The sequence below is a fragment of the Mustelus asterias genome, chromosome 12 (assembly GCF_964213995.1).
Source record: "Mustelus asterias chromosome 12, sMusAst1.hap1.1, whole genome shotgun sequence".
Lineage (NCBI taxonomy): Eukaryota > Metazoa > Chordata > Chondrichthyes > Carcharhiniformes > Triakidae > Mustelus > Mustelus asterias.
The window spans coordinates 97,490,529-97,517,281 of record NC_135812.1 but is presented as its reverse complement, the minus strand read 5'-3'; the positions used below and the strand labels follow the sequence as shown (position 1 = coordinate 97,517,281).

The following is a 26,753-nucleotide window of genomic DNA, read 5'->3' as shown; positions in this document are numbered from 1 at the left end:
ATCTTATGTCGCATTATTTTTTGCATTGCTTTTTCTTACTTATCTAAAATCTATCAAGCTGCTTCCTTTGGCTTATCTTTCGACACCCTTGTTCTGCTGATATTATGTTCTCTTCCTCCAATGTTAAAATGAATACCAAAGTGTGTACTAAATAAGACCGTCATCCCCTTATTATCCATCAAAGTCTCATTGGCTTTATTAATTGACCCACATTGTTCTTTTACCACTCCTGTTCCCTTCAACATTCACTGGCATATAAAATGCCTTAGAAAAGATTTTTCATGCTAGTTTAGTTGTATCCTAGCTATTCGTCTTATATTCATCAGTACAATTAGCAAGAATACCAAATTGTAAAGGGAACAACAATTTATGCTGCATGAGGAGAGCGTGCTGATTGATTGACAAATGGATTCTGATTGTTGCTGTGGAGAATGCACCAGTTAACTAACGACTGATAGTTAACTGTCAAGTTTTGTTGAAATTCAAATCAGTCAGTTTACTCTGATTGATCAGGGCATTGCCCTGGGAAATGAACCAAGGAAAGGCGATCACATTTTTTTTAGGTGGAAAAGGCTCAATGTGTGTATATGCTTCTTTAGTCTGCCAAGGACAGGGCTTTGTGTATGAATACATGTTGCTTCTAGGCTGCGTAAATGTGTGACACTGCGAGCCTGACTGATAATCTTAAATTTTTTGTCAGTGTAATTCTTAGCACATTCAAAATCGTTTGCCAAATGTTGTCCAATCACAGAATCAGATCTAATGTTTGACACAAGGTTTTCAGTTTTGCAAGCATAGCCTGGATGGGTACAGACAGTACTTCGTCTGTTGCGAACAGCCAAAGAAACATGTTGTTTGATACAATCTGTCAGGCGTTTGGACTTATCAATGATAGAATCATAGAATCCCAACAGTGCAGATGGAGGCCATTCAGTTCATCAAGTCTGCACTGACTCTCCAAGTCCTATCCTCGTAACCCTGCACATTTACCATGGCAAATCCACCTAACCTGCACATCTTTAGAGTGTAGGAGTAAACTAAAGAACCCAGAGGAAACCCATGCAGACATGGGGAGAACGTGCAAACTCCACACAGACGGTCATCCAAGGTTCAAATCGAACCTGGGTCCCTAGCCCTGTGAGGCAGCAGTGCTAATCACTGTGCCATCGTGCCATCCCTTATAGTCTACTTATCAAGATTCAAACTGGCACTGAAATTCATATACACATTATCATTTGTGTGACAGGTAGGACATCTTTTTGGCTTCACAGCAGCATCCTGTTAGTGTCAAATATCACTTGTGTTGCTACTGTGTAGGAGCAGCGTGAAATGGCTATCTTCACCTGTTGTGAAGATTTTTGAGACACACTATCTGAGGTAGACTGGGCATTTTTCAGGACTGAAAGTGGCAGCCTTAGGTCCATTCGTGAAATTGTGCCATATACAGTAAACAGCAATCTGATTGGGGTGGCCATTATCTCACAGGATGACTTTAATGTCCTTTATTTCAGCATCAAGTTTGCACAGTGAGCAAATGGATTAGGAGCTCTGTAAACAGCAACGGATAAGACCAACCTTAAAGAATATGGAATTGTAGGAATCTCAACATGTATAATGACCGGCAAAGGTAGGCTTGTAGTAGATGGTAAGCAGAGAACCTATGGACAGATTTCTCAAATAGCATAACAAGGACAGGGAGCTAATTTGACTGATCCATTTTAAAGGTGAGTTTGAGTGCAGGATGAACCAATTAAGTTGTGCAAGGAAATTCTTACATGTCGCTGCAGTTTCAAGTATAGCAAAGGTCTCAGCAGCATATCGGAAAAATACAAGGGGTAGGAGGTTAGGTGTCAGTTCATTCGAAGATGCATTTCTCGTGGAACCCAACAAAGATGTTTGCGCAATGTGGGCAGTCAACATCTTCTTCTAGTGCAATATAAATGGTTATTCCCTTTATAGTTTGGTATTCTTGTGAATTGTCCTGATGAGGGCTTTGACAGCATGTCGTGTTTTTCAGCAAAACTCAAGTTCTATATTACCAAACGACTATTTGTATACCTGAGACAGAGGTATAACAAAGTCCAAATTCGGTATATCAACAATACAGTTCAACTCACAGGTAAGCCTAGAATAGGTAAGCTATCTATAAAATTTCTCCGAGAGTGTATTAGACCTAAGGTTGTGCCAGTTTTCATGTCCAAGTGTATTGATAATGCTAAATTGAGACACAGTGCCACAACTGAACAAACAATTACGCAAGATGAGATTGAACAGATTGGTAATAGGGTTATTAAGTTATGCCATGCCCTACCCTGCGGTTGGTCTGAGGTACACAAATTTGTTTCATTTTCAATTTGATTTGTTTGTGCCACTATATTGCCTCAATAGATGATTGCATCTAAACAATACCCATTTGAAACACACCCATACTATAAATCTCTTCTAACATGTGCAGTAATCAATGAGTCAGGCACCTCTGCAGTGGCTAAATCTCTGTGCTCGCTGCTGAATACTGCGAACTACTTAAGCTGGAGTGGGTTTAGCAACACAATTAATGATGCAGCCAAACATGAAGGAAATCCCTTCAATCATGTATTCTTCAAAAGCGAGGAGTTCTTTCTTACACATAATTTCAAATTTGGTGTGCCCTCATGTCACACAGGGGAGGCGATGGCCTCATGGTATTATTGCTGGACTTTTAATCCAGAAACTCAGCTAATGTTCTGGGGACTCGAGTTTGAATCACACCATGGCAGATGGTAGAATTTGAATTCAATAAAAAATATCTGAAATTTAGAATCTACTGATGACCATGAAACCATTGTCGATTGTCGGAAAAACCCATCTCGTTCACTAATGTCCTTTAGGGAAGGAAATCTGCCTCCTTACTTGGTCTGACTCACATGTGACTCCAGAGCCACAGCAATATGGTTGACTCTCAACTGCCAAAGGGCAACTAGGGATGGGCAATAAATGCTGGCCAGCCAGCGACGCCCATGTTCCATGAATGAGTAAAATAAACATCAAATGGGAAGGGATACTTGCTGAGTTTTCACCCCTCCACACAGCTATCCCATCACAAACCAGCGTCCACTGAAGATACTGAATCCCTGACTGCGTCTTCAAGGGAATTACGTCTAATCTTCTACCCCTTGCATATTTCTGATATGTAGATAATGAATGGGATTTTCCAGCCCTGCCTGTCGCTGGGATCGTCTGGTCCCGAAATTCAATAGATACTTAGCTGGCCCATCTCATACCCAACCAGCAGGTTCCACCACAATGGAGCCAGAAAAGCTCCGCCAATACGTTTGCAAATAAATGGGGTGAGTGCTATGAATATGATATTGAGCGTGTTTATTACATCAATTACTGATGAATATTTGCCTTCCACGTTTGAAATTTACATGTTGTCATAGGTCTGTCAATCTATACGAGACCTGGAAGATTGTGATTTGTTCAGATGTTGTTTGTTCAGAACTACAGCTTACTCTGAGTACTATTTCCATATGACAAATATAATTCCTTTCCTAGGAATCTTAACAATTGCTACTACATTCCGAGAAAAAATTAACTAATTTTCCATCAGTGGGATTTTCCGCTTCTGCCAAAGTCCATGGACTTATGAACAGCTTGCTGCATTTTCACCCCCAACCCCTCTGTGACCGGGCCATAAAATTCAGCCCATGGAATATACAACATATTTTCTCTGAACAGTACCTGTGCAGGATATTCAAATATCCATTGCTCTCGAGGCTTTTCTTCATAGGCTACTACAGCCTCAGCGATTTCATGACGCAATGTGGCACACATTCGCTCTAACAGCCGATTTAACCAAATTTCAACCTAGGATCAATGCAGACAGCAATAACAAGTTGAAAACAGGTAAATTAGGAAAAAAAACTGAAGAAAATAGAAAAACAGATTTTCTTTTTTAAAATGCCTTTTCATAATTTGATTGAAAGATATAAGATCCTGAGGGGCCTTGACAGGGTGGTTGTGGAGGGGATGTTTCCCCTTGTGGGAAATCTAGAACTAGGGTCACTGTTTAAAAATATGGGGTCCAGAGGGTTGTGAGTCTTGGAACTTTCTTCCCGAAAAGGGGTGACAACAGACTCTTTGAATATCTTCGAGGTGTGGGGAAAGATTCTTGGTAAGCAAATGAAGGGGTGGTGGTGGTGCAGTAGTTATCTGGAGTTGGCGGAGTGCAGATTTAAGACTACTCTCAGATAAATCATGATCTTATTAAATATCGTAGCAGGCTCAAGAGGCTGAATGCCCTATTCCTGCTCCATGTCTGTATGTTCATATAACCAAGCATTTCACAATCAATCAAGCAAAGAGTAGTCACTGTAGAAATATAGGGAAATTCAGCAGCCAATTTTACTGTGTACAATTTTGGTCTCCTTCTTTGAGAAAGGATATACTGGCACTGGACAGGGTGCAGAGGAGATTCACTAGGTTGATTCCGAAGTTGAGAGGGTTGGCTTATGAGGAGAGACTGAGTAGATTAGGACTATACTCATTGGAATTCAGAATAATGAGGGGAGATCTTATAGAAACATTTAAGATTATGAAGGAAATAGATAAGGTAGAAGCAGGGAGGTTGTTTCCACTGGCAGGTGAAACTAGAACTAGGGGGCAAGACCTCAAAATAAGGGGGAGTAGATTTAGGTCTGAGTTGAGGAGGAACTTCCTCACCCAAAGGGTTGTGAATCTGCAGAATTCCCTGCCCAGTGAAGCAGTTGGAGATACCTCATTGAATGTTTTTAAGGCAAGGATAGATACATTTTTGAACAGCAAAGGAATTAAGGATTATGGTGAGCGAGTGGATAAGTGGAGCTGACTCCATGAAAAAATCAGCCATAATCATATTGATTCTCGAGATGCTAGATGGCCTACTCCTGCTCCTGGTTCTTATGTTCTGATGTTCACAATTTGCATTTCAAGTCGTAGAGGTTTACAGCATGGAAACAGGCCCTTCGGCCCAACTTGTCCATGCCGCCCAGTTTTTACCATTAAGCTAGTCCAAATTGCCCGCGTTTGGCCCATATCCCTCTGTATCCATCTTACCCATGTAACTGTCTAAATGCTTTTTAAAAGATAAAATTGCACGTGCTTCTACTACAACCTCTGGCAGCTCATTCCAGACACTCACCACCCCTTGCATGAAAAAATTGCCTCCCTTGATCCTTTTGTATCTCTCTCCTCTCACCTTAAACCTATGCCCTCTAGTTTTAGTTTCCCCTACCTTTGGGAAAAGATGTTGACTATCGACTTTATCTATGCCCCTCATTATTTTATAGACCTCTATAAGATCACCCTTAAGCCTCCTATGCTCTAGGGAAAAAAGTCCCCGTCTATCCAGCCTCTCCTTATAAACCAAACCATCAAGTCCCAGTAAATCTTTCTGCATTCTTTCTAGTTTAATAATATCCTTTCTATAATAGGGTTCTGCGAGAGTTGCGAGGTTCTGCAGATAGCAATGAGATAATCACCAAGTAAACTTCAAATTTAATGTTGTTTGAGGGATTAATATTTGTCAGGACACTGGGAAAAGTCCCTTTCTTTTTTTGAATAGAATCATTGGATCTTTTACATTCTACCTGATATGACAGACAGGAACATAGTTTAATACTTCAGCAGACAGATAACTGTGTAGAAATTCCTTTTTACTCTGAGTTCTTACATTGAAGTTTCAATCTAGATTGTATTTTGAAGTCTCTAATGAATAGGACTGAAACCATTGGGCAGAGCTTTGCCTCAGGGGTTGAGAATCTAATGTCTAACCATTGTTAATTCTCTAACGATTCTGTGTCCTGAGTACACCCTGGAGTCTGGGAGGGGAGAGGGCTGCAGGATTGTTTGTTGTCGACCAGATAGTCAGGAGGATGTGGCCACTGGAAGTGACCTGTCAGGGGTGGTATGGTGGGGCAGTGCTTAGCACTGCTGCCTCACAGCGCCAGTGACCCAGGTTCGATTCCCAGCTGTTGAATAAAGTCTTTTGCTTGTTAGTGTTGCGAAGTTGGAAATTGATGTTGGTAAAGAAGTAAAAAATTATAAAAATGCTAGAGGGAAAAAAACATTGTGTGGTCCCTTTAACAGCTGATGTTTTGTTTCAGTGCTTGGAGGTTTAAAATGCAAAGTACATACAGTGTCCAAGTTGAAATCTGTTTTTCTGAGCTACCAGGAACCTATAAAATATGAATTTGATGATGTTGATAACATCAGACCAATCCTATTGTCGGAAAATTGATAGATCATGACAGGTTTTTAAAAAATTTAATTCACATTTCACCATCAGCTATGGTGATATTTGAACCCAGGTCCCCAGATCATTACCCTGGGTCTTTAGATTACTAGGTCAGTAATATTACCACTACACCACTGTCTCCCTCTACATAAACCAAAATAAACACTAGCTTGGCCCCGGGTAGAGTACTGTGTGCAATTCTGCACACTACACTTTCAGAAGGATGTGAAGGTTTTGGAGAGGACACAGAATAAATTCAGTAGAATAGTTAGAGGATGAGAAATTACACTAACATGGATGGATTGAAAAGCTGGGTTGTTCTCTTTGAAGCAGAGAAAGCCAAGCGGAGTTCTGATTTAAATCATGAATGAATGAGCAAATAAAGAGAATCTGTCCAGTGGCTGAAGGGTTGATAAACAGAAAGCACAAAATTACAGTTACTGGGAAAAGCTACACAGCGGCATGCGGAAAAACATTATTGTGCAATGAGTGGTTAGGATTTGGAATGCACGGGTGATGGAAACAGATTACACAGTCTTCAAAATGAAATGAGGTAATTACTTGAAGAAAATTGATGGCAAGGATATGGGGAAAAAATGGGGCAAACTCAATTGCTCTTCGTCAAGCTAACACAGGTTATGATTATTGTCCAACTTGCCCAGGTTTTGGGAATAATGGTAAGGAATAGTGAAATTTGCCTGGCCTCTGCCTTCATTAACACTGAATTCAGATTTGCAATTCATACCTGTTACATGCAGGATGAATTTCACAGACTCCTACAGTGTACGTGAAAGCAGGGGGCTTGTAAAATAAGGAGGGTGGCCAGCTTGCCACTTTCCTGCAACCGCCCAACCCCTGTCCAGTCTCCATGCTACAGGATTGGGGGGGGCAGGGGGGCAGCTAGCCGACCGTTGGGCCTATTGAGACCCTTAAGTGACTACTTTTTAAAAATCCATTCAATGAATGTAGGCTTCACTGACTCAGCCAGAATTCATTATCCATTCCAAATTGCCCTTGAGAAGGTGGTAGTGAGGTGCCTTCTTGGGCTGCTGTAGTCCACGTGGTACAGATACACCCACTGTGCTTTTAAGGAAGGGAGTTCCAGGATTTTGACCCAATGACAATGAAAGAAAGGCAACATATTTCCAGGTCAGGATGGTGAGTGGCTTGGAGGGAACTTGCAGTTGGTGGTGTTCCCATGTATCTGCATGTATCTAGAAATAGAATACCATCTGGGTTCATTTACATTTGATACAATTTTTCATTCAGTAAATATGAAAGACCTATTAAAATTAATTAACTGACTGTGTTTAAATCATGGAACATGGCAATATTTTATCAATAAACAATTCAATACTAAAGACTATGTGACAACATAGTAATTGATCACAACTGATGACATGACAAATGCTATATTTTGATGTCTTTTCCATTCCAATCCAAGAAGCTTCAGCTTTTGGAATTTTCAGCTTCTCACAATATTTTGGCAGCTATGTTAACATATTAATCAGTCTTTAGTGGAAGTAATTGAGGGTGTGGGCTAGGGACATCTCGGCAGCTTGATAACAGACCGGTAGGCAGGGTGTTTCTTACACTGCTTCATATTGTTTCCCTTTCAAGCTCAATCACTTGTTAACACATAGGTAATTCTGCCCATCAACCATAAGACACCCTTTATATTTTCTGCAGCCGGACATGGCACCAACTCTTCGTAATTATTCATTAAGTAACATTTGAGGATAATGTATCTGTGATGAAAGAGAAGCACTAAGCCAGGTCATCATTACCTTCCACATTAGACTCTTAATTAGACAGCGGCCAGCTCAGATAAATTCACTTTGAAAAAATCAAAAAGTCAAAGGGAAAAAGCTATGGACTTTATAACAAGTGAGATAACGCAAGTGATGGTCATTTAGAATGACCATATCAGTTCAAATGAGTGTTGTGCATAATGTATTAAATGTATTGACACTCACCTGACCTGTAAAATCACACGGTTTATCAAATGGCACATATTCCTGTTCTTTACTGTACATGCCAATTCCAACTTTCATTGGATTGTTATCTGCATCCATTTGGAACTTCAGTTTAGCCATATTATCAAACAGTTTTGACAAATGTTGACTCACCTGGAATATAAAGGAATATTAATCACCAAAATAATGATAGTTTCGCAAGAAATAATTCACACACACTTAGGTCAGCACTGCACATATATCCTGATCAGAACTCATTTTGTTAATTTTTCATGATCTCTTGCAAAGCACCTGCATATTGTTGGCATATAGTGACTATAATCAATGTCACATGCACCCAAAATGTGCTACACCTGTCCTGACATGATAATGTTTCAATTTGGTGTCAGTTCATAGTCTGATTGCATTCCCAGTATAGTCCGACCCTGGAGGTCTTACACTAGAAATGGTGGCATGTGGCTGTTAATATGGTTGTTGGCCTACAAGGGGTCTTCTAAATGCCACTGTCCAAGAACTCTGGGTTCCTTCAAATCTGCCCTCATTGGCATCCTTGACTGCATTCTCGATTTCCTGCAACCCACCACTGGGCTTCAGTTGCCCAGTTGGTTGTAAGCTCTGGAATTTCTTTCCTAAATTTCCACTCCACTCTCTTCCCTTCATGTACACCTTTTAAAACCTTATATTATAAGCTTCTGGTCATCTGTCTTAACATTTCTTTATGTGGATCAGTGTTAAATTTTTTTAAATATTTGGTAATATTTCTATGAAACATCTTGGATGTTTTACAATGTTAAAAATACTAAAAATGTAAGTGGTATTGTTAATTGTTCAAAAAGGGTGGTAAGGATAGCCCCAACAAAACAGACCAAGTGGTTTAACATAAGTGGTGGGCAAACTCTTAGAAACAATTATTCGGGATAATATTAATAATCGCATGGAAAAATGTATGTTGATTAGGAAAAGCCAGCATGAATTTTTAAATGGGAAATCATGTTTAACTAACTTGCTGAAGTTTTTTGAGGTGCTAACAGAAAGGGTCGATGAGTATAATGCTGTTGATGTGGTATACTTGAACTTAAAAAGGCCTTCAACACAGTGCCACACAACAGACTTATGAGAGAAGTTATAGCTCATGGAATAAAAGGGACAGTAGCAATGTGGATTCAAAATTGGCCGAATAATACAAAGCAAAGAGTAACTGTCAATGGATATTTTTCAAGCTGGAGGAAGGTTTGTAGTGCTGTTCCCGAGGGGATGATGTTAGGACTCTTGCTTTTCTTGATATATATTAATGATCTAGATCTTGGTGTGCAGGGAACAATTTCAAATTTACAGATGGCACAAAACTGAGAGGTATTTGTAAACTGTGAACAGTGTAGAACTTCAAAAAGGACATAGAAAAGTTGGTGCAGTGAGCAGATAGGTGACAGATGAAGTTCAATGCAGAGAAGTTATGCATTTTGGTAGGAAGAACATGGAGAGACAATATAAAAATAGAGATAAAATTCTTAAGAGAGTGCAGGAGCAGAGGGACCTGGGGGTATATGTGCATAGATCATTGAAGGTGGCAGGACAGATGGAGAGAGCATTAATAAAGCATATAGTATTCTGGGCTTTATTAATAAGGGCATAGAGTACAAGAGTATGATTACGCTGAACTTATACAAGGTACTAATTAGACCTCAGCTGAAATATTAGCCGCGATTCTCCCATCGCGACCCGCATCTTTTCTAGCGGGTCGAGGTGGGAGATGCGCGTCGCCGGCCTCGTACAGCCGGGAACGCATGCGCATCTCCCAGAGCCGGCGAACAGTCGCCAGTAAGACCACGCTGGAAACTGGCGGGAAGGCAGGTAAGTCATTTGAACCTTTTTAAAATGTATTTTAAATATGTTTAGCAGGTCATTCTCGGGAACTTTCAGGTCCCGATCAAATCTCCCACCCTGCCAGGAGTACTTCATTCTGGTGGGGTTCAGACTAGCTCCCCACATTCGGAGAACTAGCAGGAGATCCCACTGGAATGAAGGGGGAGCAATCGGGACCCCCCCAGGGGGTCAAGTAGCAGCAGGGTGGTGCCCTCTGGGCATGGGCACCCTGGCAGTGCCAGCCTGTGCCCCCTGGCACTGCCCAAGGGGCAGAATGCCCATGCCTGGGGGCACCTTGGCACTGCCCACCAAGCATTGGGCAGTGGCAAGGGGGTGGGCAGGGCCTACGGGCAATTGGTGGGGGTGGGGAGTCCCGCTGCCACTCTGCAGACAGGATCGGTCTGGGATGGAGGGAGGGCAGCAATCGGGGCGGGCTGAGGGGGGATGGGCCTGCCTCCTGGAGAGGGGGGATCTGAGCCTGGGGAGGGGGGCTGCCGGAGTGGGGGGGATCGCCACTGCTGGGGTGGGGGGGCTGTGCATCGGGGTGCTCCGGGACAGGAACGGGAACGGGGTGTGTCAGGACTGGTCCGGCAATTGCTGTGGGGGCTGCGATCGGGCTGTGGGGAGGACTGGAGGGGCAGTACTGCCGTGGTCCCGGGCTGGCCAGCTAATGGGGAGTCTGACAGATTGGGACCACTGTGCATGCGCAGAGTTCCAGAGCTGTCAAACTCTGGCGCGAATAGGCACCGCCCCTCTGGGTTTTTAACGATATTCACGACTGGGACCTCTGCAGTGCACAGAGTGTGGAGATTCAGGTGAGAAGCTGAACTGACAAAATAGTTAGGATTTAGAACAGTTTTCCCGCCAGTTCAGCACTTTTGGGAGAATCGCGGCCATTGTGTACAATTCTGGGAGCCTCATTCAAGAAAGGATGTGAATGTATTGGAGAGAGTGCAGAAGAGATTTATAAGAATGGTTCCAGGGATGAGAAACTGCAATTATGAGGATAGGCTGGAAATATTGGGACTGTTCTCCTTTGACAGAAGGCGGCTTAGAGGAGATTTAATAGAGATATTCCAAATCATGACAAGGTTGGATAGAGTAGATCGGGAGAAAATGTTCCTGCTTGTAAAAGGATCAAGAACAAGTTGGCACAGATTTAAAGTGATTTACAAAAGAAGCAAATGCGATATGAGAGAAAATGCTTTCATACAAGTGCTTTGGGTCTAGAATGCAGTGCCTGGAAATGTCATGAAGGTAAGTTAAATCAAGGCATTCTAAATGGCATGAAATGATTATTTGAATCAAAACAGTGTGCAGAGGTATGGGTAAAAGCACTAAGTCTATCTGGAGAGCCAGTGCAGACATGATGGGCCAAATGGCCTCCTACTGCACCATAATAATTTAGTGACTCTATTATCTTATGATCCCATATTAATGCCTTAGGGCAATGTGCTATCCCAATATCTTCATCAATGAGTTTTCCTTTATCATAAAATCTGAAATAGGGAAGAATGCATAGTTTTCAGTTCCATTTGCAATGCTCAAATAATGAAGGAGCCTATGCTTGAATGCATCAAGACCCGGACAACTTTCATGCCTGGGCAAAATAGCAAGTAATCTTTACATCACACAGTGTCAGATAAGTAGTACCTCCAACTAAAGGGAATCTAACCACCTACACTTAACATTACTATTACCAAATTTCCCATAACTAGACCAACCATATAAATACTGTGGCAAAAGGGCAGATCAGGGGTTGGGTACTCTGCTGCAAAGGACTCAGCTCCTGACTCTCCAAAGTCTGTCCACCACATACCAAGCACAAGTCAAGAGTATGACAGCATTGCCTGGATGAGTGCTCCAACAGCGCTTCAGAAGTTAACCACCATACAGGACAAAACCTGACTAGCACCTCATCCATCAGCTTAAAGTCACTCCCACCACCATAATTTGGCTGCAGTGTATACTATCTGCAAATGCAACTTACCAAGTATGAAATGATAATACCTCCCAAATTCATAATCTCCACCGGTTAGAATGACAAGAACAGCGGGCTTATGGGAACAACACCTGCAAGTCCCCTTCAAATCACACATGATCCTGGCTTGGAAATGTATAATCAAGTCTTCACTGTTTCTCGGTCTAAATCCTGAAACTCTCTATGAGCACTGTGGATATATCTACACCACAAGGACTGCATCGTTACCTTCTCAAGTTCAATAAGGGGTGGACCGCACCTGCTGGCTTTGCCAGATATCTGAAGCCCTTAAACAGATAAAAAAGTGCCTAATTTCTCAGTGTGAAATGTTAAGGCATAGAATGGAATCAATGTTTTTCAAAACATTTGAAACTGAATAGTTAGATTAATTTCAAAAAAGATGGAATTCAGTGAGTACTTGGGCAAGATTATAGCATTGATTAAACATTCACAACTGGAGTTCCTTAAAATGCTTTACCTTCAAAGTTTGAATGGTATTTTGGTTGTGAGATTAGGACCAGTCTAATTGTGCATTGAAAATATTGGATTTCTGCCACAGGCAGAACATAATATAACACCTCATTATATTGTGATGATAGTGTGCGTTTAAGAAATGTATTTTAATCATATTTTCTTACAGGTTTTTTCAACCAGTTACTTTGCAAGATTGCATTGTTGCCATAATGTCTGTAGCCGGTGTCCTCTAATTGTTGCTGAAGCAATGTAATGGACCTCATGTTCATTTTTAGTCTGGGTTTTATGAGCCTTTTGAAATTGCTGGATGGAGCATGATTGACAGTTCAGATGCTGCCCGGGGACAGTTTTATTCCACAGAAAAGTCCAGGATTTTGGTTTCATTTTGCTCAGAGGCTGTTTGGATGTGAGACAGAAAGCTGTGCCTCATGTTTTCCCCTCTCTCTGGAGTTGAAAATTCTGCTGCCTGTGAGTTGCTGTTAGAAGCTAGTGGGAGAAGGCAGCGTGTCTCTGTTTCTCTCTCCAGAGGCGTACTGAAAGTTCCAGGACTGCGAAGTTTCAGAGTTTTAATCCAACATTCAAAGGACCAATTCACAGCAGGTGTTAAAAATCTGCAAAATCCAGCATCACGTGAGCATACTCACTTTTTGTGCCAAGTCTAGAGAGGGGTGTATGTCTATAAGATGGTTGATTGATTTGGAACTAGCTGTTAAGGTTTATACTGTGTCATGTATCTTGTGTCTTGTAAGTGGTAAAAGTAATGCTAAATCTTTTTATTATATTTTAATTGTGTTCCTAAATAAACTTTGCTTGATAAACGGTTCATAGTGGGTCACTTGAATCATGCCTGGAGTGAAACACCTTACGCTCACCCATGCCAAATTCAAAGGTAAAAGCTTAGGGGTCTAGGCTATCTTCATATCTTTTGGCCTGAGTCATAACAATATTCAAGATTATTTTACCACAAATGCTATTCATAATAATGCTAAAAATACTGATCCAAGTGTCTCACCTCTATGGGGTTGTTCCCATTAGATAAAATATCTAGCAAGTCTGCAGAAGATATAAAGTAGAATCTAGGAAAGGCAAGTCTTTTAGTCTCAAGATATTCAGCCAAGGCTTTTTCACAAAGGATTAAACTAAATAAAAATAACAGAAAATGAAAGTATTGCATAAAAATTAGAACTCGGAATTGTTACAAAAGCTACATACTGTAAATGCTAGAAAACTCAAATAAAAACAGGAATGCTGGAAATACTCAGCAGGCCAGGCAGCATCAGAGTTAACAGGTGAAATCTGGTGCCCTCCCACATGGTGCATTTGGTGGAGAGCGGGCATTTAATAGGGCGGGGACTATGCCACCTACCCACCTCCATCACGATTTAGTCTGAGTGGGAAGAACAAATAAGGTTATTAAAACTTTTCCAGCAACTCACCCAGATCCTGGGCATCACACCTATGATGCTTACAGTCTTTGCTACTTCTAGCCATACCTGCCTTGGTTGGACAGCTGGCTTTTATCTCCTGTTAAAGAAAAGGACTTACAGATGCTTGGTGGTACAGAACTTGAATATTGCTTAGAAGAGAAACATGTTGCTAAAGCTTTTCATCTTGAATTTATAAGGGAAATTGCAAGAATGACATTTCAAACAATCAAAACAATCTGTACTGCATCATTACCTTCTTGCTCGGCAAGTCACCACTGATTGGTCAAGCCTTGCCATAGAGAAAGCAAAATGGAACTATAGGTTTCCCCAAGCTCACCGAAAATGTATTTGACCCAAAGTTGTGTCACATTCATTTTCAACCACATTGAAAATGCCAAGGTGAGACATAGTTTCACGATTCAAGCAACATTCACATATAACATTGAGTAGATTTGTTGCAGGATATCTAATCTATTCTATGCCCTGCCCTGCGCTTATTCGGGGATACACAAATTCCTTTCATTTTCAGTCTGATTCATTTGTATTGCTATATTGCCTCCATAAGTGACTACACCAAAAGCAGGAATTGCATGAAGCACAGCCGCACTGTAAACTTGTTTAAGTGGAAACTTTTCAGCTGCCAAATTAATGTTGCCATGAAACATGTAGTGAACTCAAATATCATGTACTGTCCAAAAGTGAAGAGTTTATTCTGGCAAATGGCATCAACTGCAGTGTCCCATATCTCACATCAAATGGCAAGAGGTGTTTGTCATAGAATCATAGAATCCCTACAGTGCAGAAGGAGGCCATTCGGCCCATCGAGTCTGCACCGACCACAATCCCACCCAGGCCCTACCCCCACATATTTTACCCGCTAATCCCTCTAACCTACGCATCTCAGGAGTCTAAGGGGCAATTTTTAACCTGGCCAATCAACCTAACCCGCACATCTTTGGACTGTGGGAGGAAACCGGAGCACCCGGAGGAAACCCACGCAGACACGAGGAGAATGTGCAAACTCCACACAGACAGTGACCCGAGCCGGGAATCGAACCCAGGACCCTGGAGCTGTGAAGCAGCAGTGCTAACCACTGTGCTACCGTGCCGCCCCTCTATTCTCAGCTATACCACCACAAACCAGAGTCCAATGAAGACACTGAGTTCTTGAAAGTGCGTCGAGCATATCTAGTGCATGCATACTGTGGAATACCTAATGACTTGTTTGATTTTCACCAGCAGGGGCAAATGTCTGGTGCCATTGAGAGATTTCAGGGCCAACCCAAACATAGGCTGGCATTTTCCACGTCTGCCTGCAGTGGGTGTGGAAACTATTGTGAGATGAAAAAAGCAAGTTCACGTTCATGACAAAACAGGGTCCCATCGTCCATCGACACATCAATGGTGGATCACATTTCCTGATGCGCAATATTGGGAATGTCATTTGAATTTCAAAATAGCAACCGGTTTGCTGCCTAGCAGGATTCCCACCAGAAGCTAGTGGGCCTGGTGAATCTGCCCCATGTATTAGTTCAGCAATCATTCATTTTTAACAGCACAGAGAAAAAAATGACTTTATAAAATATTCCAGTTGATGAATAAGTATAAATATATATCTTCCATCACATCTCGACCGTGGCAATCTCTAAAAATCAGACATTGCTTTATGAATCAACTCGATCAACTGAGGTGACACTTATGCCAAGGCAGCTGAGGATGTCATGCAGGTCCTCATGTATTGTTACATGTTGCAATTCTATATTTCATCTTCATCTCCTTTAATTGACATTGGGCACTCTGTGAGCCTACATTTAGCCTGATCTTTCATATAGGTAACTGATTACCCAACGATATCAGAATACCTCCTCTTGAACAGACAGTCTCACCTAATGCCAGCACTGGTCCTTACAACCTCAACATAGCAACAACACTACGTGATGCTTGCATGGTTTATATTAAAGAGCATACTTCAGCCTTCTGGTATCCTGGCTCTTAGGCCATTGCTGCCCTCAACATTGTCTTCCCATCAAGGTGACAAAAGTGTATCGAGAGCATGATTTAAAGGCTCAACTGACCTCAACACTGGGTAGAGTGGACGTGGAGAGGATGTTTCCACCAGTAGGAGAAACTAGAACCAGAGGGCATCTAGATCTCACTCAAGCTTCCCTTCCCCTCAAGGAGTTAGCCTGGGGCACTCAAGCATCCATAGAGAGGAAAACCAGTAGCTGGACATCCTGGGGTTATCCATCTATGTGACTCCAGCAGTGCCCAGCTGATCCCAATCGCTTCTTCCTGTGACCCGATCAGAATCAGCTTCACAGGCTGAGGAGGATGCACCTGACCCACAGCAGGAAACCCAAAGCAGGCCGGTGCCCTACAAATTGCGGCCAGAGGATGCCCGCTAAAGTCATCACAGATAACAGAGTATAGAGATCAGCAGGCTGTCTCTATCTCTGCTGTGGATGTTGGGGAAGCACCAAGACATAGCAGTAGAGTCAGGAAGGCCAAACAATAATAGGATCACATTGGTGGCACAAGTCTTTAACACATATAGTTTTCACACATGTAAGTAGAGTTGCACCCATTTCACATATCCTCTTGTGTTTGCCTCCTATTTATGATCAGCTGTGTTGTCATCAGTCATATTTAATACCATGGTCCCTCCCCCCACTTATCACAGATGTCTCTCTGATGTGCCTCTGGTCAATGTTGTATGTTTTTAACTGACCACGCTATGTGCCCCTTCTCAAATAGTTTCTGACCTCAGTTATGCAAGGTCTTGTGTTAATGTGACTAGCTATGTATATAGCAGAGAGAGAGAGAGAAACAGCTTTATTTTAGTTTGTGGTTGGGGTTGTTTAAAGACGTAAGCTCTCACCAAAAATTTCTCGGACAGCTTCAAGACTTTCTGCACCAATTTACAGCAAAAATGCATGGGTTTTTTAAACTGTATTTAAAGTGCCATTTGAGTCTAGGAGGACTGTTGCTTATTCAGAACTGAAATAATGTTAAGTTAGAAGTTAAGAGTTGTTTTCTTTCATTTTTTTAAACTATTGTTCAACTTTAAACGTTAAGGTGCTTCAATTTATTAAAGTTGTATTCAAACTGTGTTATAAATAAAGCTTGTTTTGATAAAGGATCTCTAATTTGTCAGTAGAATTATTCCTGCAGGGTAGCATGCTTTCCTCACATTTATGCCAAAATAGAAAATTGTTATGGTCAAGTCTGGCTTCATAATATACTTTGGGGTTTGGGTCCAGGACCTCAACACTGCACATAACATCTCAGACCATCAACCACCATCACGATTCCTCTATGTCCTGTCCCACTAGCATGATAGATGCAACAGAGGTGCAACACAGTGATACACAGTGGGAAGAAAGTTACCCTCAGAGTCCTCAACATCGCAACATCAGATCCAGACCTCATGAAGTCTCATGGCATCAGGAAAAACATGGAAAAGGAAACCTCGTACTGCGCATCAGCACACCCTCCCCCACACCCCTTGCAAGTGAAGAATCAATACTCCTCCATGTCGAACACCACTTGGAGAAGGCACTGAGAACGGCAAAGAATCCAGAGGAGAGAAAAACATACTTGACTTCATCCTCTGCCTGTCGCAGATACATTTGTTGATGATGATCTAGGTAGGAGTGACGATCATACAGTGCTTGTGGAGTTGAAGACCCGCCTTCACATTGAAGATACTCTCCATTGTATTGTGTGGCACTGTCAGTTAAATGGGATAAATTTTGGACAGATCTAGCAACTCAGTACCAGGCAACCATGTGGTGCTGTGGACATCAATTGTTTACAACCTGTATGCAACCATTTGTAACCTCATGGCACAGCATATCCTGACTCTACCATTATAAGCCAAGGGATCAACGTTGGTTCAATCAAGCACGCAGAAGGGCATGCCAGGAACAGCACTAATGATACCAAAAAATGAAATGTCTACCAGAAGAAGCTATTTGCAGGACTATTTGCTTGACAAATGGCATAAGCAGCTAGCAGATAGACAGAGCTAAACGATTCCACAACCGACAGATCAAAGTTTTGCAGTCCTATCACATCCAGTCATGAATGGTGATGGACAATTAGCTAACTCACTAGAGGAGGACGCTCCACAAATATCCTCATCCTGATGGGGGAATTCAAGACATCAGTGCAAGAGATAAGGCTGAAACATTTACAATAATAATCAGCCAGAAGTGAATCCATCACGGCCTCCTCCCTAGGTCCTCAGCATCACAGATACCAGTTTTCAGCAAATTTGAATAATTTCATGTTTTTTCAAATGGTTGAAAGCATTGGATACTGCAAAGGCTATGAGCCCTGACAACATTCTGACAATAGTATGGAAGGCTTATGCTTCAGAATTTACCGCACCCCTAGGAAACTGTTCCATTACATCTACAATACTAGCAACTACCCAGCAAGGTGGAAAATTGCCCAAATATGTCCTGTATACAAAAAGCAGGACAAACCCAAGGCACATAAGAACATAAGAACATAAGAAATAGGAGCAGGAGTAGGCCATCTAGCCCCTCGAGCCTGCCCCGCCATTCAATAAGATCATGGCTGATCTGACGTGGATCAGTACCACTTACCCGCCTGATCCCCATAACCCTTAATTCCCTTACCGCTCAGGAATCCGTCCATCCGCGCTTTAAACATATTCAGCGAGGTAGCCTCCACCACCTCAGTGGGCAGAGAATTCCAGAGATTCACCACCCTCTGGGAGAAGAAGTTCCTCCTCAACTCTGTCTTAAACCGACCCCCCTTTATTTTGAGGCTGTGTCCTCTAGTTTTAACTTCCTTACTAAGTGGAAAGAATCTCTCCGCCTCCACCCTATCCAGCCCCCGCATTATCTTATAAGTCTCCATAAGATCCCCCCTCATCCTTCTAAACTCCAACGAGTACAAACCCAATCTCCTCAGCCTCTCCTCATTATCCAAACCCCTCATCTCCGGTATCAACCTGGTGAACCTTCTCTGCACTCCCTCCAATGCCAATATATCCTTCCTCATATAAGGGGACCAATACTGCACACAGTATTCCAGCTGCGGCCTCACCAATGCCCTGTACAGGTGCATCAAGACATCCCTGCTTTTATATTCTATCCCCCTCGCAATATAGGCCAACATCCCATTTGCCTTCTTGATCACCTGTTGTACCTGCAGACTGGGCTTTTGCGTCTCATGCACAAGGACCCCCAGGTCCCTTTGCACGGTAGCATGTTTTAATTTGTTTCCATTGAGATAGTAATCCCATTTGTTATTATTTCCTCCAAAGTGTATAACCTCGCATTTCTCAACGTTATACTCCATTTGCCATATCCTCGCCCACTCACTCAGCCTGTCCAAATCTCTCTGCAGATCTTCTCCGTCCTCCACACGATTCACTTTTCCACTTATCTTTGTGTCGTCTGCAAACTTCGTTACCCTACACTCCGTCCCCTCCTCCAGATCATCTATATAAATGGTAAACAGTTGCGGCCCGAGTACCGATCCCTGCGGCACGCCACTAGTTACCTTCCGCCAACCGGAAAAACACCCATTTATTCCGACTCTTTGCTTCCTGTCGGATAGCCAGTCCCCAATCCACTTTAACACACTACCCCCAACTCCGTGTGCCCTAATCTTCTTCAGCAGCCTTTTATGGGGCACCTTATCAAACGCCTTTTGGAAATCCAAAAACACCGCATCCACCGGTTCTCCTCCATCAACCGCCCTCGTCACATCTTCATAAAAATCCAACATGTTCGTCAAGCACGACTTTCCCCTCATGAATCCATGCTGCGTCTGATTGATCGAACCATTTCTATCCAGATGCCCTGCTATCTCCTCTTTAATAATGGATTCCAGCATTTTCCCTACTACAGACGTTAAGCTGACCGGCCTATAGTTACCCGCCTTTTGTCTCCTTCCTTTTTTAAACAGCGGCGTAACATTAGCCGTTTTCCAATCAACCGGCACTACCCCAGAATGCAACGAGTTTTGATAAATAATCACTAACGCATCCACTATTACCTCTGACATTTCTTTCAATACCCTGGGATGCATTCCATCCGGACCCGGGGACTTGTCCACCTTCAGTCCCATTAGTCTACCCAGCACTGCCTCTCTGGTAACATTAATCGTATTAAGTATTTCTCCTGCTGCCAACCCTCTATCGTTAATATTTGGCAAACTATTTGTGTCCTCCACCGTGAAGACCGACACAAAAAACGTATTTAAAGACTCAGCCATATCCTCATTTCCCACTATTAACTCCCCCCTCTCGTCCTCCAAGGGTCCAACATTCACTCTAGCCACTCTATTCCTTTTTATATATTTATAAAAACTTTTACTATCATTTTTTATATTAATTGCTAGCCTAGCTTCATAGTCTATCCTTCCTTTCTTTATCGCTTTCTTAGTCTCTCTTTGTTGTTTCTTAAATTTTTCCCAATCACTTGTTTCTCCACTATTTTTGGCCACTCTGTACGCAGCTGTTTTTATTTTAATACTCTCCTTTATTTCCTTCGTTATCCACGGCTGGTTCTCCCTTTTCTTACAATCCTTGTTTTTTGCTGGAATATATTTTTGCTGAGAACTGAAAAGGATCTCCTTAAAAATCCTCCACTGTTCCTCAGCTATCCTACCTGCCAGCCTGCTCTCCCAGTCTACCTTAGCCAATTCATCCCTCATCCTATCATATTTCCCTCTGTTCAAACAGAGGACACTGGTTTGAGACCAAACTTTCTCCTCTTCCATCTGAATCAGAAATTCGACCATATTGTGGTCACTAGACCCAAGAGGGTCCTTCACAATAAGATCCTTAATTCTACCTACCTCGTTACACAATACCAGATCCAAAATAGCTCGTTCCCTCGTCGGTTCCGTAACATGCTGTTCAAGGAAACTATCCCGACAGCATTCTAAGAACTCTTCCTCCATTCCACCCTTACCGACTTGAGTCTGCCAGTCAATGTGCATGTTGAAGTCCCCCATGATTATTGCCGTTCCGTTTTTACACACATCCCTTATCTGCTTGTTTATAGCCCTCCCTACCTCAACATTCTTATTTGGGGGCCTATATACCACACCTACTAGTGTCTTTCTCCCTCTACTATTCCTCATCTCTACCCATAATGATTCCACGTTTTGTTCCTCAGAGCCTATGTCATCCCTCAGTACTACCCTGATATTATCTCTTATTAATAGCGCGACCCCACCACCTTTTCCTTCCTGTCTATTCTTCCTAAACGCCTGATACCCCTGGATATTCATCTCCCAGTCCTGGTCACCTTTCAGCCACGTTTCTGTAATGGCCACTAGATCGTACCCACTTGTGCTGATTTGCACCATCAACTCATTCACCTTGTTCCGAATGCTTCGTGCATTCAGGCAAAGTGTCCTTATTCCAGCTTTTATCTGAACCCGCTTTGATGAGTCGCGAACACCGTCTCCCTCTACTCCCTTATCTAAATTACCGCCTTCATTCACTTGCACCCTCTCCTCTACCATTAATTTTGTAATTCCCCTTACCCCTGCATCCTCCCCCCCATCAATTAGTTCCTTGATCCTAGTCAACTCTTCTAGCTCCCTTCCCCCCAACCTATCTAGTTTAAATTCTCCCCAGTAGCCTTAGCCAACCTACCGGCCAGGATATTGGTCCCCGTGTGATTCAAGTTCCACCCGTTTCTTGTATACAGATCACCCCTGCCCCTAAAGAGGTCCCAATGGTCCAGGAACCTGAATCCCTGCCCCCTGCACCAGTCCCTCAGCCACACATTCATCCTCCACCTCACTCCATTCCTGCCCTCACCTTCCTGTGGCACAGGCAGTAATCCTGAGATTACTACCTTTGCTTTCCTCTTTCTCAGCTGTCTCCCTAATTCCCTGTACTCCCTTTTCATGACCCCTTCTCCCTTCCTACCCACATCAGCGGTACCAATATGTACCGCTACCTCAGGCTCCTCTCCCTCCCACCTCAGGATTTCCGGGACGCGACTAGCGACATCCTGGATCCCGGCCCCAGGGAGGCAGACCACCATGCGAGAATCCCGCCTACCTCCGCAGAAACGCCTGTCTGTCCCCTTCACCATCGAGTCCCCGATTAATACCGCCTTCCTCCTCTTTTCCTTAGCCCTCTGAGTTACAGGGCTGGACTCCACTGCGGAGACACGGCCACTGCTGCTTCCCCCAGGCGGGCTGTCCCCCCCAGCAGTACTCAAGCAGGAGTACTTGTTGTGCAGGGGCAAATCCACCGGGGTGCTCTCAACCACCCTAGCCTTACCCTTCCTGGCCGTCACCCACTTGGCCTCTTCCCGTGGCCCTGGTGTGACCACCTGATGATAGCTCTTGTCTATCACCTCCTCATTCTCCCTCATCAGCCTAAGATCCTCGAGTTGTAGTTCCAGCTCCCTAACACGGTCTCTCAGGAACCGCAGCTCGACACACCCCTCACAGATGTGGATGTCCGGGAGGCCAGATGCCTCCAGGACCTCCCACATCCTACACTGGGAACAACACATTGGTTTCACACTCATACTGGACACTTTATGTCAAGTAAGACAGTGAAAAGTTAATAAGAGTGTAAGGAAACAAAAACTCACCCCTGCTCGTCCAAGCCCTGTGAGCACGTTGGCACAGTGGTTAACACTGCTGCCTCACAGCACCAGGGACCCAGGTTCAATTCCCAGCTTGGGTCACTGTCTGTGCGGAGTCTCCACATTCTGCCCGTCTCTGCATTGGTTTCCTCCAGGTGCTCCAGTTTCCCCCCATAATCCGAAGGATGTGCTGGTTAGGCGCATTGGCTATGCTAAATTCTCCCTCAGTGTACCCGAATAGATACCAGGGTGTGGCTACGATGGGATTTTCACAGTAACTTAATCACAGTGTTAATGTAAACCTACTTATGATACGAATAAATAAACTTTAAAACTTAAATCCAAGCCAGCCAATTGCTGCCTCAGCTATCTCCATTTGATCATCAGTGAAGTGATGGAAGGAATCATCAACAGTGCTATCAACAGCACATGCTTAACAATAATCTGCTCATTAACACTCATTTTGGGTCCTGTCAGGGCCACTCAACTCCTGACCTGAACCATCTTCAGCTGCTTTATCAATGATTTTCCTTCCATCATAAGATCAGAGTGTAGATGTTCACTGATGATCGCACATTCATATTCAAATGCAAACGCAGCAAGTTCTAGACACTATCCAGGCTTGGGCTGAGAAGTGGCAAGTAATATTCATACCACAGAAGAGCCAGGAACTGTCCAGCTCCAACAAGAGTGAATCTAATAACTAATCTCCTGACTCCCAAAGATTGTCCACAAGGCACACGTCAGGTGTGTGATGGAATATTCTCCACTTTCAGCACTCCAACAGCACCCAAAAAGCTTCACACCAGGATAAAGCTGCTCACTTGATTGCCACCCAATCCACCAACATTGACTCCCTCCTCCACCGAAGCACAGTGACATCTCTGTGTACCATCTATAAGGTGCAATGTAGGAACTCACCAAGTCTCCTTGGGCAGCACCTTCCAAACCCACTACCTCTCCCTTATAGAAGGACAAGGGCAGCAGATACCTGGGAACACCACCAAGTTTCCCTCCAAGTCACTTGCCATCCTGACTTAGAAATATATCGCTGTTCCTTCATGGTCGCTGGGTCAGAATCCTGGAATTCCTTCCCTAAGAGCACTGTGGGTGGACCTATACACATGGATTTCAGCAGTTCAAGAAGGCAACTCACCACCACCCTCTCAAGGGCAATTAAGTATGGGCAATAAATGTTGGCCCAGCCAGCGACGCCCACATTCCATAAATGAATAAAAGAAATTACTACAGCCAGTTCTTAGCGAGTTTTCCACATACACTGTAAAAGTCTGTATTACTGAACTTATAAACTAGGCAACTTGCACAATCAAGTTCTGTTTTACTGACGCCATGTATGCCCAAATAGATGCTGTAGCCATGGGATCCCCTCCAGGTCCAGCTCTCACTAACAGTTTCATCAGTTTCTACAAAACACGTGTGTTTGATGAATGAGCCCAAACCTCCTACGTGATGCATAATTCCGACACAAGGATGATACTATTTGCAATTTTTTGAATAAGTAGCTGCATATAAGGATTTCCTTACACACCATAATACGTTGCATTTTGCGCTAAAGTTCATTTTTGTGAAGGAACAAACTAAGTTGCTTCCTTTCCATGACGTGCTTGTTGAGACATTTGCTCATGTGTTTTTCTCTACTGTCGACACAAATCTATCCTGACCAACCAATGTAGATATTTGGATTTGTATAGTTCCAAATGCTATAAGCTTGGTTTTATCACCAGTCTTGTAAATAGAGCCCTGGCCATTTGCTCACCATACAAGCCTGATGCAGAAATAAAGTTTATCAAAGCTATTCTGCAGGACAATGCTATTCTGATCCAACCATTGTTAGGTGCATCATGCAAATGGGCCTAAGACTGCCACTTTTGGACCTGAAAAGTGACTGGTCCACTTCAAATTATCCTGGAAAGGCAAAATATCCCAAAAAATTTTAACAATAGGTTAAACAAGACATTTCACACTGCTTTTTTGCAGTGGTTACACAGGTGGTATTTTCCACTAACGTGATGCTGCCATCAGTCCAAAAAGATGTTAATTTTACCAATTGAGCAATGTTATGTATGAATTTCAGTGCTGGTATGAAGGCCGTACTTCCCAGCAACTGGCTGATTGAAATAAACAACATGTTCCCACAATTGTTCATAATGGCAGAGTATGCTCAACCAGCCATGCTCACAAAATCCAAAACAAACATCTATTGTTAGACATGACTCTGTGATTGGGCAGCATTCATTTAACAATGCTGAGTGTGCTAAAAGTTCCACTAGCAATCAGTCAAGCTTGTAATGTGGTTCATTTGCTAGAAGTAATGTACATTCATGGTCTATAACGATATTTGTTTCATACACGTGAACCCGTTCTTTACAAACAAAAGGAATATGTTCAAGCTTTGCATCTTTTTTGAATTACCTGGGAGCTTGGAGAACCTATTATTTTGCTTTCTCCATTAATGACTTGGCCATTCAGAACAATTTAGAAACTTAGCAACCAATCTGCTCCCTTTCCTCCTGTAGTATAAATTGTGATTGTTTGAAATTTCGTATTCTTGTGCTTGCCTTGATGAGTGCAAGAAAAGCTTCAGCTATATGTCTCTTTTTTCAGCAATATTAAAGAAGGCCGACCTTCCGTCACCAGTACAACCTCCAGGGAAGAGTCAGAGAACTGGGTGGCAAGTTTCCCACATTGTCCTAACAACTGTTTAGCTTCCGATTGCTTTGGAAGCAAACCCTCCTGCAGCCATTCTGACCACTGCCATCATCACGTCTGCACTCTGAGGCCGGCTAGACTGATAGCAAGATGCAAATATCATGACTCAGTTAAAGGGCCATGATGAAATCCACCTCAATTACCTGGGCATTCCGGACTTACGAGCAGCCTTCCTATTGGATGAAGGTCTATTCTCTTAAGATTCAGTTTTTTTGTATTCTATAATATTTAACTGACAATCACTTTCTTTATATAATCATATTTAGTTATACAACTATATCTGGCACCTCATTACAAGGTATTACCTCCAGTTCATCTACTTTGTTTCAGATGTTGCGAACATTGCAGTCCTGGCAATTTAGCTTGTTATTATTAAATTATTCCCTTCACTTTAGTTTTAAGGTCTGTGATACTTTGGGCGGGATCTTATGCACCCCCCTCCCCTCACCCCCACCCTCGCCCCACATGGCATTTTTCATGGCAGCTGCATCCTGGAGCTGTCAACGGGGTTTCCCATTCTATGCAAGCCCCGCCACGAGATTCGCTGTCGGTGGGACCAGAAGATCCCGCTGACAAGAATAGCTGGAAAATTCCAGCCTTTATGTCTGAAACTGTACTCGTTTCCTGACTATGTTTGCTAACCTTATTCTGCATCTTGATCTGACCTTTAATCTCAGTTACTACTTTTATTTTTCACCAGTTCCTTCACCATACCCACTGTCCTCCCTATATTGCTTATCCCAGTACGAGTGTCAGTATCCATGAAATGGAGCCTTTCGTTCCCACAACAGGTTTTCAACCATGCATTTTACCTTCCTGATCTGCTTATCCCTATGCCAATTAGTATCTTGAATTAGTATAGTGAAACAATACTAGTATGAAATACATATTTTCAGTTATTTGCCAGTAATAAATAGTAATAGTAGATTTACATGAACATAAACATAAAAATATATTAAGCAGTAACTAACCGTCCCTGTATTTCTTCAAGTTTGTCATACAAACCAGGTTTATTTGTTGCTACGACTACATTTGGAGTCTTTATTGCATCTGCCATGATTTCCTGCAGAGTACAAAATGGTAGATTAGCAACCAGATAGTGTTAACTTCGTTCTTCAGATGAATGTGTCCTCCATATAGCAATAGGAGTAAGTTCACAGCATGACTGCAGAAAATGGCAATATTTCAATTAGACTCGTTCTGATTTTATAATTTCAACTATTTAAATTATCCCATTCTATAAAGGATACCTCTCTGCAATGCATAAATGACACTAATACTCAATTCCCAAAGATTGTTTGATCTTTGACATGCAAAGATACATGTCATGTGCAAAATACCTCCATTTGAAGAACAGAATCTTTAATACAAGCTTGGTAATGATAGCTTTTCAACATCCAACACAAGCAAGAACAATGACAACTTACATTTATACAGTGCTTTGATGGA

The 26,753-nt window shown here is 42.7% G+C and overlaps 1 protein-coding gene across 1 annotated transcript in view; it reads right to left on the bottom strand.

The window, feature by feature from the left end:
• LOC144501720 (dynein axonemal heavy chain 17-like) overlaps positions 1-26,753 on the bottom strand; it is an 832,067-nt gene that overhangs the window by 492,371 nt on the left and 312,943 nt on the right. The window contains exons 29-32 of the mRNA XM_078225682.1: positions 26,276-26,367; positions 13,560-13,686; positions 8,230-8,382; positions 3,721-3,846 (exon numbers count right to left, since the gene is read on the bottom strand). Coding sequence (XP_078081808.1) covers positions 3,721-3,846; positions 8,230-8,382; positions 13,560-13,686; positions 26,276-26,367 — 498 coding nt within the window. The remainder of the gene's footprint in view (positions 1-3,720; positions 3,847-8,229; positions 8,383-13,559; positions 13,687-26,275; positions 26,368-26,753) is intronic.